General features: G+C 50.0%; 1 protein-coding gene across 1 annotated transcript in view; it reads right to left on the bottom strand.

Moving 5' to 3' along the window:
- The window catches only part of LOC125943522 (uncharacterized), a 1,494,167-nt gene that overhangs the window by 1,255,947 nt on the left and 224,120 nt on the right, over positions 1–14,100 (bottom strand). The window contains exon 2 of the mRNA XM_049662881.1: positions 11,523–11,642. Coding sequence (XP_049518838.1) covers positions 11,523–11,642 — 120 coding nt within the window. The remainder of the gene's footprint in view (positions 1–11,522; positions 11,643–14,100) is intronic.

Genomic DNA, 14,100 nt, shown 5'->3' on the forward strand with positions numbered 1-14,100 from the left:
CTTCGCAAAGGGCCCCCTCGGGTGAGGTCGTGGTTGCAGTTGTGATGCTTGAAGCTCCGCTGCTGATGTTCTGCTCAGGATGCGATGCCGGTTGCTCTGTTGAAGCGGCGGTCGTCTAAGCGTACATCCTCAAGCTGACCTGCAGTAGCATCACTAATCATGGAGTCACCAGGGGGAGCATCTCTGAGGGAAGGTGATGGAAGTCCTGATTACGGACACCTGGAGTGGACTCAGGATGAGCTTTTGCGATGTCCGGATGGAGTGATGTCTTTGAACCCGAAATCCAGCTGGTCTCAAGTGGTCGATATGCACGAAACGAAAATGGTCTCCGACTTTGACTACAAACGTGGAGTCGCTTACTCGTTTGTCCAGGACAGCTTCCTCCCACGACAGTGGTTCCCCTCTCGTAGTCTTCACGAAAACTGTAATCACCAGCTTCCATCTGCTGGTCCCTTCCTCGGCCCTCTTTGCGACGGGTGGCGTCTCGGTCTTCACGACTCCTCATATCGTGTAGAAAACTTGGCTTCAGGAGCGAAGGCTTTACTCGAGGTTGCGTTTCAGGAACAGCTCAGCCGGCGTTCTTCCTGTTACAGATTTGGAGTGTTCCTGTAAGCAAGCAAGAAGTCGTTAAGGTCGCTGACGCAGAGTTCTGTGTTGACCTGTCAGGTTATCGCGAAGGACGTGCTTCCGTAGAATGGCTTTGGTTGTTTGAACTAGCCGTTCTGCTGCCCCATTCGATGAAGCATGGTACGGTGGGCGTACGCGTATGCCGAATCCCGTAGGAAGAGGTAAAATCGGAGAACTCCTGTGCAGTAAACTGAGGCCCCTTGTCACTGATAATTTCCTCCGGGTAGCCATACGCTGCAATATCTCTTTCAGACAGTCGATTGTTTTTGACGTCGTTGTTGTGCGGAGACATTTACTTCTATCCACTTTGAATAAGAGTCGACAAGAAGAAATAAGTTGGCGCCATCCTTCATGGCGAAATCGACATGGACTCTCTGCCAAACACGAGTTAGATAAGTCCATGGGTGCAATGGCCCTGGTGATTTCGCAGGCATGGTCATTGGCACACTTGACATTGACGGACACTGGCTCAATGTCCTTGTCAATTAACGGCCACCAAACAAACGACCTAGCAAACATCTTCATTGTATTCCTGGGTGCTCTTCGTGCAGCAATGTTAACACCACTTCTCGAAGTTCGTCCGGAATGATGACTCACTTCACACTTCTGATCTTTTGTGGTAATATTGTGCTGTGCAAATCGTTGAAGCACTTTTTCCACGGTTTCTTGACAGTCGTCTACCTTATCATCTACGACGATGACGTCATCTATATAGCACCCCACTTTTGGAATCCCTTTTAGGACTTCGTCCATTAATGACTGAAAGATAGCAGGGGCGCTACAGATGCTGTATGGAAGTCGCTGAAACTGAAACAATTCGAGATGCGTGTTCACCGTTAACAACGCTTTGCTTTCCTCACCAAGCGGCATGGTTAGATAGGCTTGCGATAGATCTAGGAGGCAGAAGATATTGCCTCCGGCGAGCGTGGAATACAAATCTTCTGGCTGTGGCAAATGATAATGGTCCGTTTTCAGAACAGGATTGACCGTGACCTTGTAATCGCCGCATACCCTTAATCCTGCGCCGCCTTTCTTTGCGACCACCACCAGAGGCGTTGCCCAGTCGCTTTTCGTGACCCTCTTCAGTATTCCGGCTTCCTCGAGCTTGTCTAGCTCTTTTGCTACTTCATGCTTGATAGAAAACGGTACTGGCCGGGCTTTTGAGAACACTGGTTGAGCCCCCTTCTTTACACGAATGCGAGCTTCGAAGTTTCCGACGATGCCCGGGGTGCTCTTGAATACCTCGGGAAACTTATTTCGTAGGGCTTCTACCCTCTGCTCAACTGGTGTGTCCGCGGACAGGCTGTATACTGCTCTCCAGTTTATCTTTAGTTTTTCCAGCCAGTCTCTTCGCAAGAAAGCAGGCATCGCCGTTACGTTCTCTTTCACGACCACTACAGGTAAAGTGATCTTGTTTCCTTCCTGGTCCACGGAGACGTTTGCTTTTCCAAATACTTGTAGCTCTTCCCCTGTGTATGTGCGCAATGAGACGTTTGTTTTCACGCACTTGACATGCGGAAAATACTGGTTATACAAACCCTCTGGTATAATCGTGACTGCTGCACCCGTGTCGATTATCATCGAAACAGCCTTCCCTTCAATGTTAAGGTCTACGCTGTAGCCACTGGAGCTTCTACCACAGTAGAACACCGTGTGACAGCTTCGTCGTCCGTGGTGTCTACATATCTGACAACCTTTGTTTTGGCTACTTTCTTGCAGACGGCTTACAAGTGCCCTTTTTGTTACAATTTCGGCAGGTGTGGTTCCGATACCAACATTTTTCTGCCGCATGACGGTTTCCGCAATGCCAATAATCACTTCGTTGCTCGTTATCATGCTCATCTTTAGACCGTGCAACTGGCCTTGGTCTGGTTCCCTTATCACGGTCTCGGTTGCCACGAATGGCGTTGACGCAAAATGGTTTTCCGTCAAACTGATGCATTTGCTTTGCCTGTTGCGCAGCTAGTTCTTTTTCTAGCGCCATTTTGCATGCCAGCTCGAACGTCAGGCCTGCCTATGCAAAAAGAGCCCGTTGCGTTTCTTCGTCACGCAAACCAGCTACCAGCATCAGGCATATCATTTAGAAACGTGCCGAAATTGCAATCTCTTGCAAGATGCTTCAGTTCAGTGATGAAATCTTTGACACTTTCATGTTCTCATTGTATTCGGCGATTAAATTTACAACGTTCTGCGATGATTGAGTGGGCTGGGCTGAAATGAGCTTCTAGGAGCTGCTTAATGTCCTCAAAACATTTCTCAGAAGGCAAATGAGGCACATCTATCTTCTTTAGCATAAGCTTCCGCTCCGAGTACGTTCAGAAACAACTTTAGTTTCTTGTTTTCAGGGACATCATTTATGCCTACGTAGTTCTCGAAGCGTTCAAAATACGAGCGTATGTTGTTGATTTTCGAGTTCAATTCTGTCATCCTGCCAAGCTTACGACCATCACCTTCTCGACCATTGCCTGCTTCTGCCATAATGAGCAAGGTTCACTTATCTGCAGAGTTGAGTTCCTCGATGTGCGTTGCCCGTATTGCAGTCTCTTGTTCGTTTGCTCCAGCCCGCAACCGAGGTCAAGCAAGGGCTCCGTGACGCCTCGCTTCCCCGCGACGTTCTTGCGCTACTCCACGCAGTCGATGAAATCCTGGCTGCAAGGGCTCCGTGTCGCCTTGCTCCGTCAGCGGTTCAGTCTCGTTCCTGCTGCTGGCCGGCGGCGGTTAATTGCTCGCCGATCACATCCTCGTCACCAGATCATAGAGAAAGGAAGTCAACAAGAGGTAACACTCCCATAGGGCCCAGCGGCCGAATTGACTACAGCGTGCCAAGCGGTCGGCGTCAATTACCTCCCGTTTTGGGTTTGGCGCGCGTATTTTGAACGTAAGCTAGCACGCCGGCTGCGCCACCCCCCCCCCCCCTTTTTTTTTTGCTCTTCGTGGAGAATCAGTTTATTATTTAGTAAAAATGATTGCGAGCAATCTAGTAAAGTCCCATCGAATCTGTGCCACGCGCAATTTCACAAAGTAGACGCAAGACCTTTTGTGCAATGGGGGAAATATTTAGTTTACTCTATATAAAAGCTCGTTCCGCGCTTTTGCGCGTTCATCCAACGTTGTGACCCCAGCAGGTAAGGCAGTAGTTCCTGTATGAAGCTCCACCGGACGGCACCAGCTGAAAAAAAAAGTAAATTACAAGCATGTTACATTTACAAGCACGTAACAGCATCTTACAAGCCTGTGTCATTTTGGTATTTAGACATAGGAATACTGCGTGTCGAGGCGAAACGTGCGAAAGCGGTGAATAGGCGGCATTACAAACAAAAGCAATTCCCTTTTACATACATGGCGTAGAAAATACCCGACTCATCCCAAACAATACCATAAAATATGAAAACATCTGATTTCCAAGCGTTCCCACATTTCCGCGCATTATTTCCTGCACTTTGGCAGTACAAAAACACGGGCGACTTCGCGTTTCCAAAACTTGGCCTCGGGCTACACGACGGTACCCTACATACACAGAGACGGACGCAACAGGCACTCAATACAAATGCGTGGGTGCAATGCCCTTTTTCAGTCCTTTAGAAGATGGAATTTTCGAATTACAAGTTTATGATATGTTCGTCGGCGTTATCTTCCGCGCGCTCTGCCAGCGCCAGCAGCACACCCCATGTTATCACTCTTCGCAATCGCCCATCGCGTTTTCAACAGGCGTGAGTACCGAAAGAAGGTATATGTTGTTGCGGAGTCACAAAAAACGTCACAGACTTGTCCCACTAAGATTCATTACACGCCAAACTAACTTATCACCACGGCCGAGCTGTTTATCGCTAACTGCGTCACAGTGCGCTGTGCGGCCAGCGTGCCTCAAAAGTACCCCAGAAAGTAACGAAATTACTTTTCAGTAATGTCTGGCGTCAGAGAAAGCGGCACAAACTTCTCCTAGCAAGATGCACAGACTACGCACCACGGCCGAGTTCTGGCTAACTGCGACACGGCGCCCTGTGCGACCAGGGTGGCTCAAAAACCGAAATAAGTTACAATAGTCCCATAGGAAGCGTCAGAAACATGTCTCAGCACGATTCATTTACTCAAATTAACTGCGCCAGGATGGCCGGCCTGTTTTTCGCTAACTGCGTCCCGGTCCCGGGCCGTAAGCCTAATTGCGTCGTAGACTGTGAAACAAGATTTCTCACCTTGCCGTAGTCCAATAGTGCAGTGGTGTCTTGTCCCAGTGCAGAATGAACGCAAAAATACGCCGGGAGCCCACGAAACCAGGCTACTTTAAAAAAAGGGGGGGACAGACGGGTCGCCGCGGGCGAGCGCTCAAACGAGCGCGCGGCCTCACTCGCTGGCTTCGGGGGAGTATCAGGCCGATGACGCATGTATCTGGCGCGTCATTGACCTGTGGCTAAGTAAGGAAAGGAAAATAAGTCGCAAAGCTAAGTTCATTTATACGCAAAACGTTTTAGTTTTCGCGGCAAAGAATTTAAAAAAAGATATCAATGCCTGTTAACTTAAGTTCAATTTCTTTTTTTTTTCGATGCTCGCGGCAGCTAACGTTCGGTGTCAAAAGTATAGCATGACGTATGGTGACGTGTTTCCTGTTGCCAGTTTTTGCCGAGTGTCCCCTCGTGTTGAATTTCTTTCTCTGTGGCCAGATGTTCTGTTCTAAAGCAGTAACGACGCATCGGTGGCAGCAAGACGAAAAAAAAGCCTTATTTCATACAGCAGCGCACTTTTATAGATAACGCTGCATGCCGGTCAAGCACTCGTAATCGCTGGTATAATCTTTTCAGACCGCATGGCGGATACAGAACAACAGGTATGGACGAAACTATGTAATGGCCCAGATGATCGCTAGGCATTCTTTTTCACTGACTGAATAATTCACTTCAGCGTTGGTGAGAGCATAGAGAAAGAAATTCAATAAGAGGGGACACTCGGCAAAAACTGGCAACAGGAAACACGTCACCATACGTTACGCTATACTTTTGACACCGAACGTCAGCTGCCGCGAGCATCCAAAAAAAAAAAATGTCACAGTTTCGCCCTAAGGGCGAAGCAATGAATGCGATAGCAACACAGCAATGTCATACGAAGTAAGGTGAGCGGCTTTGGTAGCAACAACACGCAGAACTGTTGTCGACGCCATCGGCGTTTTGCCCGCGTTAGCTCAAAATGCGTGCGGCGTTGGTGACTGTTGCTGGAGCCTCTGATACAAATAGGCACTTGGTGCCGCAGCTAAACGTCGCCTCCCTTCCCTCCCCCTCCCCCACGGCCTCTCGCGCGTCTGAAGAAGGCGCGTTTGCTCTACATATATGGTGATTGTAAAGGAGAAAAGAGACGCCTACTTCTGCAGCCCTTCAGCGAGCACGGCGCAGAACGCGCGTTTGTTCTCCGCCGCGCGTTCACTCCCCGTGAAAGACGCGCCCCTCGCGCCCTTTCACTCGCACATACAGCGTTCGGCGCGCGGCGACGATTTCATCTCCAAATGACGTCATACGGAACCTCACGGCGACGGCGACGGCGACGGCGACGGCAGAAATCTGCTTTTGAGTGTCCATATAATTGCTATCGCAATAAAAAAAAAGAAAGTGAACATAAGGTAACAGGCATTGATTTTTTTTAACTTCTTTGCCACGAAAACTAAAACGTTTTGCGTATAAATGAACTTAAGCTTTGCGACTTATTTTCCTTGGCTTACCTAGCCACAGGTCAATGACACGCGAGATACATGCGTCATCCGCCAGACACTCCCCCGAAGCCAGCGAGTGCGGCCGCGCGCTCGTTTGAGCGCTCGCCCGCGGCGACCCGTCTGCACCCCCCCCCCCCCCCGTTTTTTTTTAATGTATCCCGTTTTCGTGGGCTCCCGGCGTATTCTTGCGTTTATTTTGCACTGGGACAAGACACCACTGCACTATTGGACTATGGCAAGTTGAGCAATCTTGTTTCACACTCTACGACGCAATTACGCTTACGGCACGGGACCGAGACTTAAGACGCAGTTAGCGAAAAACAGCTCGGCCGTGCTGGCGCAGTTAATTTGAGTTAATGAATCGTGCTGGGACATGTTTCCGACGCTTTCTATGGGATTATGGTAACTTATTTCGGTTTTTGAGCCACACTGGCCGCACAGCGCGCTGTGACGCAGTTAGCGATAAGCAGCTCGGCCGTCGTGATAAAATTAGTTTGGCGTGTAATGAATCTTAGAGGGACAAGTCTGTGACGTTTTTTGTGGCTCCGCCACAACATATACCTTCTTTCGGTACTCACGCCTGTTGAAAACGCGATGGGCGATTGCCAAGAGTGATAACGTGGGGTGTGTTGCTGGCGCCGGCAGAACGCGCGAAAGATAACGCCGAGGAACATTCGAAAATTCCGTCTTCTAAAGAACTGAAAAAAGGCTTCGCACCCACGCATGGGTCTTGAGTGCCTGTTGCGTCTGTCTCCATGTATGTAGCGTACCGTCGCGTCGCCCGAGGCCAACATTTGGAAACGCGAAGTCGCCCGTGTATTTGTGCTGCCAAAGTGCAGGAAATAATGCCCGGAAATAGGGGAACGCTTGGAAATCAGATGTTTTTCATATTTTATGGTATTTTTTGGGATGAGTCGGGTGTTTTATACGCCATGTATGTAAAAGCGAATTGCTTTTGTTTGTAATACCACCCATTCACCGCTTCCGCACGTTTCGCCTCTACACGCAGTATTCCTATGCCTAAATACCAAAATGACACATGCTTGTAATTTACTTTTTTTCAGCTGGTGCCGTCCGGTGGAGCTTCATACAGGAACTACTGCTTAACTGGGATCACAACGTTGGATGAACGCACAAAAAGCGCGGAACGAGCTTTTACATAGAGCAAAATAAATATTTTCGTATTGCACAAAAGGTCTTGCGTCTACTTTGTGAAATTGCACGTGGTACAGATTAGATGGGACTTTACGAGATCGTTCGCAATCGTTTTTACCAAATAAGAAACAGATTGCGCACGAAGGGCAAAAAATTAAAAAAAAGGAAAGGGGGGGGGGGGGGGGGGGCACAGCCGGCGTGCGAGCTTGCGTTCAAAATTCGCGCGCCCAAAACCGAAACCGGGAGTGATTTATACCGACCGCTGGGCGCGCTGCAGTCAATTCGGCCGCTGGGCTCTATGGGAGTGTCCCCTCTTGGGGTTAAATTCCTTTCTCTATGGTGAGAGTGCGGCTCGCGTAAGCAACAACATATACTTGGTAGCCGGGATTTCGCTGGGCGAGCACAGCGCCAAGACCAACGCCGCTAGCATCCGGATCGATTTCCGTGGGAGCAGTGGGATCGAAATGGCGCAGTATTGGTGGTGTTGTAAGCAGGCGACGTAACGTCGCGAAGGCCTCGTCGCAAGCCGGCGACCACGCGGAGGAATTGGGGTCTCCTCGAAGAAGCTCTGTCAGCGGTGCCATAATCTAAGCGAAATTTCGAATGAAGCGCCGGAAGTACGAACAGAGGCTAATGAAACTATCCAAGTCTTTTAGAGACGTTGGCCTTGGGAATTCTTTAACAGCACGGAGCTTTGCGGCATCGTTGAGAACGCCATCCTTCGACACGAAATGTCCGAGAATTGTCAGCTTGCGTGCCCCAAAGTGGCATTTTTTCAGGTTGAGTTGGAGGCCAGCATCGCTGAGACAGAATGAAACCTGCTCCAAGCGATGAAGGTGAGTAGGAAAATATGGTGCAAACACTGCTACATCATCCAAATAACACAAGCACGTGTTCCATTTGAGGCCTCGATGAATAGTATCATCATCCGCTCAAAAGTGGCGGGTGTGTGGCAAAAACCGAATGGCATCACACGAAATTCGTATAAGCCATCTGGTGTGATGAAAGCAGATTTAGGCTTATCGTACGTCTGCAGCCTTAGGCACTTGCCAATAACCAGAGCGTAGATCGAGGGAGGAAAAGGACTCTGCAACTTGTAAGCAGTCTAAGGCGTCATCGATCCGCGGCAATGTATAAACATCCTTTCGGGTTATTTTGTTTAGGCGACGGTAATACACGCAAAAGCGGACAGAGCCATCCTGCTTTTTAACTAAAACAACTGGCGGTGGCCATGGACTGTGGGATGGTTCTATGACACCACGCTTTAGCATTTCACCTACTTTCTCATCAATGACGCGTAGTTCTGTCGACGATACGCGGTATGGCCGCTGCCGTAGCGGTGAATGAGCACCGGTGACAATCCGGTGACCTACAGTGGTCGTTCGACACAGAGAAGTGCAATGGCTGTCAAAAGCAGGGCGAAATTTGTCGAGGAGACGGAGAAGGTCATGGCGTTGCTTGGGGTTTAAGGCGTTGACGATGACGTGGCTGAAAGCGTCTTCAGGCGATGTGGCAGGTACAGGAATACCGGAGAGGGTGTGTACCTCCGACGATCCAATAGGAAGTTCCAACGTGGTAATGGTGTCGTAAGGCTCCACAGTGCCGAGAGATTCACCGTGAAGCAACGTAATCGGGAATGGGAAGTGGTTTTATACAGGAAGGTGAGTCGCACCTGCTTGAAGGTCAAGCAGCGCGGTTGGGAGTGGTTAGATGTAACCATGAACGAAAGCAGTGTAAGGTGTGAAGAGTATGGTAGAGTCGGAGGCAACGGAAGAGGATACAGGTGCCAGAACGGATGCGTGCGGAGGTATCTGGATGTCGTCAGTGAGGGACAACTTGGTGCAGTAAAGCGAAACGTCGTCAGATATGGCATTGCCAAGCGAAGAGAAGGCGACTTCTGCACGGGAGCAATCAATGATAGCTTGGTGGTGGGAGAGAAATTCCCAATGTAAAATAATATCGTGGGAACAGTGGGGAAGAACGACGAACTCGACGAAGTAGAGCACTCCTTGAATTTCAAGTCTGGCGGTGCACGTGCTGTGCTGTGGCCGTGCGGAGTAATGGACCGAAGAAAGGCGTCGTGAGTTTTCGTATTGAGCGGCATAGTTTTTCGGCAATCACAGTTATGGCGGCACCTGTGTCAATGAGGGCAAGCACAGAGACACCTTCGACAACGACATAAATAACGTTGGGCGGCGAAAGAAGAGGGCTTGAGCGTTGCGACGATGACGCAGTTCTTGCCTCGGACGGTGCCGCTTAGTTTTCCGTGTCAGCGGTAGAGGGACGTCGAAGCATCGGGGAGAGCGAGCGACGACGAGGAGAAGGAGAACGGCGTTCAGAAACTGGGAGATGGCTTGGGCGGGGAAGGGGTAAATAGCGGTCTGGAGCGTAAGACAACGGATGGTCGTACGCTGCTGTGCGTGGGTCGTCACGTGGATGAAGTGGACGGCGGCGGCACAGGCGTGCAACGTGTCCGGGAATACCACACGAATAGCAGATGGGCCGATTGTCTGCTGCAGTGCGCCAGGGATTAATTACTCGATGGACCGGAGGTCGTGGCGGCGTGGACGTAAAAACAGGGCTAGGCATCGGAGGCGGAGCCCGGATCGTCGGTGGGCGTGGTCGTGCGACGGCGTCGGCGTAAGTAAATGGGGTGGTGAGTTGAGGCACCCGCTCCAGAGGAAGGACCTCGGACACTTGTTCTTCTATAACGTGTCGTAGGGTTGGACCAAGCGACGAACTTGACTCCGGTGGGTTGGAGATAAGGGAAAGCTGGCGAGCAACTTCTTCCCGGACGAAAGCCTTGATCTGCGAGAGGAGCGTGGAATCTGGAAAAGGAGAGGTCAAGCCGGACAGCGATTCCTGATGGGGATTAGGACGGCGGGTGAGGACGGCGGAGCTCGTCATAGCTTTGTCATAGTTCAATGACTTGGGAAACCTTAGAGGGGCTCTTTGAAATCAGCATCTGAAACGCGTCCTCGTCGATGCCCTTCAGTATATGTTTCATTTTATTACCCTCAGGCATGGATGCATCGACGCGTTTGCAGAGATCGATGACATCTTCACTGTAGCTGGTAAAGGTCTCACCAGGCTGCTGAGAGCGTGACTGCAGACGCTGTTCGTCACGAAGCTTTTGAATAGCAGGGCGGCCAAAGACCTCGCTTAACTTTGTCTTGAACACGGTCCAGCTTGAGACTTCGCTTTCGTGGTTTTGAAACCACAAGTTGGCAATTCCGGTGAGGTAAAAGGGGACGGTGGTCAATTTCGTGATGTCATCCCATTTGTTTATGGCTGACGCGTTCGTATGATGATAGCCAGTCATCAACGTCGTGGTCGTCACTGCCGCTAAAGATGGGAGGGTCCCGCTGACGGAGTGTGCCGGGGCATACGGAGGACTGGGGAGCAGGTGGTGGTAAGCTCGTGGCGCTTGCGACGGTCATGGTGGCAGGGAGGATCCGGCTGCACAATTCCAGGATGACAGAAGACCCAGCAAACCTCCACCAATTATGACAAGGAAGTCTGGCACGGCTGTGAATGACACGAAGGGCGCCGACAGGAAGACACAACAGCGTAGGCTTAGCCAGGCGCGCCAAGTGCAGCGTCGAGCCCGAGCCCCACTTCAGTAGCTCTGGCAATCCAGCTGCGGAGCTCTTCACGGCGCACTTCTTCCTTACACGTGAATATTGGATACCCATATCTGTTTTCTACGTATCTTTCACATTGTCATCTACTTATGCTTTCTCGCATTTTCATCGCACGAACTTCTCTTCGCTCAAACAGGGAAACCTCTTGCACCATAGTTAATACAGTGTCGACTGGAACGAAGTTCGCACAGCACGGGGAGGAGAACGTGGCCAGCGTTCCATGGTACGGTAACCATAATAGCACATGATAGTCCAAAGCCAGGTCGGCTCTCACAACAAGCGGGCGACTCATCGCTGCGCTGCCGTCACATTACAAAGTCAGTCAACGGAACTGCGCTGCACTCGTCTAAGCGTGACAGCTTCGCCTCGTATCTTCATCGTCTCGTGCAATTGATTCCCGCCTTTTCTGCACCTGGCCATCACAGTTTCGTAGAGATTTCTTAAAATAATGCACATCTGTCTGAAACACCGTATGGCGTTACACGTACATGGAGTTACGTGCGCCATGTACAAACATGACACTGAAAAAAAGATGTCGAACGCAATATTTTGAATCTGATACGAAACCTAGTTAGTAGAAAGTCGTGCCACATGCCGATGTTCTACCGGGTCTCCAAATTTCTATTCTATTGCTGACCAATGCCCTTAAGGTTTCAAGGCCAAGCGATGTGTACCCTTGATCCGCTTGTGCGGGTGCAAGAAGTGCCCAGCACGCACGGCAGCGTCTTTGTGTTGCGTACGGGAGTCCTGGCTGCATGATTGTGTCTTCCGCGCATTTGTTGACACAAGCCTGCCCTTCAAGGCCACAACAACCTCAAATATAAGAAGGGTAGACAATCACTTATGAAACTCTAGGTAATTCCAGGCACGTAGATCAAAAAGGCAGATGCGACAAGCTTGCACCATTGTTGTTGACAGAGTCAAGTAATCTGCTCTTGTTCAGTTTCGTATGGCAAATCTTTATTCGTGAAGCGCAATTAGTTGAGGCGGCTTTCGCGTGTAACTGGGATGCATTATAAAATACAAACGGTGGCTCGTTCCTGGGGCCAACCGCTGAGCGTCGGCAGCAGTGGCAGCTTCGTGCAGGTGCAGCGTTTCCCCCTATGTGATGCAATATCATAATCATCATCAGTAAATATTCATGTCTACTGCAAGACGAAGGCCTCCCCATGCGATCTCCAATTACCCCTGTCTTGCGCTAGCGGATTCCAACTTGGACCTGTAAATTTCTTATCTTCATCACCCCACCTAGTTTTCTGCCGTCCTCCACTGCGGTCCCCTTCTCTTGGCACCCATTCTATAACTCTAATGGTCCACTAGTTATCTACCCTACGTATTACATGGCCTGCCCAGATGCATTTCTTTTCTCCTAATGTCAGCTAGAATATCGTTATCCCCGTTTGCTTTCTGATCCACACCGCTCTCTTCCTGTCTCTTAATCTTAGGCGTAACATTTTTCGTTCCATCGATCTTTTTGCGGTCCTCAACTTGTTCTCGAGCTGCTTTGCTAACCTCCAAGTTTCTGCCTCATATGTTAGCACCGGTAGAATGCAATGATGGTACACTTTTATTTTCAAAGACAATGGTAAGCTCCCAGTCAGGATTTGGTAATGCCTGCCGTATGCACTCCAACGCAATTTTATTCTTCTGTAAATTTCGTTATCATGCTGAGGGTCCCCTGTGAGTAACAGACCTGGACAAACGTACTCCATCGCTGACTCTATAGGCTGGCTGGCGATCCTGAATTCTTGTTCCCTTGACAGACTGTTGAACATTACGTTTGTTTTCTGCACATTATTCTTAACCCCACTTTTACACTTTCTCGGTTAAAGTCCTGAATTATTTATTGTAATTCGTCCCCATTGTTGCTCAATAGAAAATATCATCGGCAAACCGAAGGTTGCTGACATATTCGCCGTTGATCCTCACTCCTAAGCCTTCCCAGTCTAATGGTGAGCGGTTGAGCGGTGCGCGAGCGGACCGTACAATCAGTCTGCTAAAACTGTCTAATCCCGCCAGGATAACGCATGCAATTGCGAAAGAGGTACAATAAAGGCCCACACCAATGCTCACTATGCAGATATGAAGAATGCGACGGTAATTGCTACGCGTCTGGACTAATGTGTTCAGATTGGACGCCGTTTGACATGGAGATCCGGGCCATGACGTTTATATTTAATACCGATACCGGAAGTCAGCAAGAAACCTGGCTACGGTGGCTAGATGGGTAGGTGTGCCGACCGCCGCTTCTGGAGCGTAGTTCACCGCTTCTCCGCATCATGACGCAAAATTGGCGCTGCGGACAGTAGAAAGGTTCAGCGGCGCGCGTCGTCTGCTTCTGGTGAGAGACGGCGCGCAAAAAAATAAAGCCCGTATTGGAAGCCCGTATGTCGTCTGTTCGTGTCAGTTTCAAAGGTGAAGAACTCCGGGTCTCTCGTACTGCTTCAAGCTCCTAAGCGATGTGGAATGTTTCAGGTCGGAAATATGACCAGCGAGATTAGCGGCGGCCTTGCTCCACCAAAGACCACCAGGGAGACTTACTGCTTCGCTCCGAACTGCAAATCGGGCTCTAAATTTGTGAGAAAGACAACGGAAATGTTCGCCCCGGGCTGCTCAGTAGCTTGCTCATGATCGGCGACGTTAATGAACAAGCCGTACACCGAAAAGCGTACGTCGATGAGCTCCTCGATGTTGGAAATTTGCAAGCCGCACATGAGGTGCTCAGCGCCTGCGACATCGAGCACCGCTGCGCTGCTACAGGGAAAAGCGACTCCAGACTGATATTCTATATAGCAGGCTATGTAGCACGGAAATTCCTGCAAAGGACCAAGTGCCCTGATTGCTCAGGGACATTACTGAATTCCACAGAATCAGCTCCTCCTCCCGAGTCGTCACTTACGCTGCACATGAGTAGGTCAGGGCTGATACTCCCTTCTGAAGCCCTAAACAAACTGGTAGCATCGCTAGAAGACGCCTTCA

This window comes from Dermacentor silvarum, chromosome 2 (assembly GCF_013339745.2).
Source record: "Dermacentor silvarum isolate Dsil-2018 chromosome 2, BIME_Dsil_1.4, whole genome shotgun sequence".
Classification (NCBI taxonomy): domain Eukaryota; kingdom Metazoa; phylum Arthropoda; class Arachnida; order Ixodida; family Ixodidae; genus Dermacentor; species Dermacentor silvarum.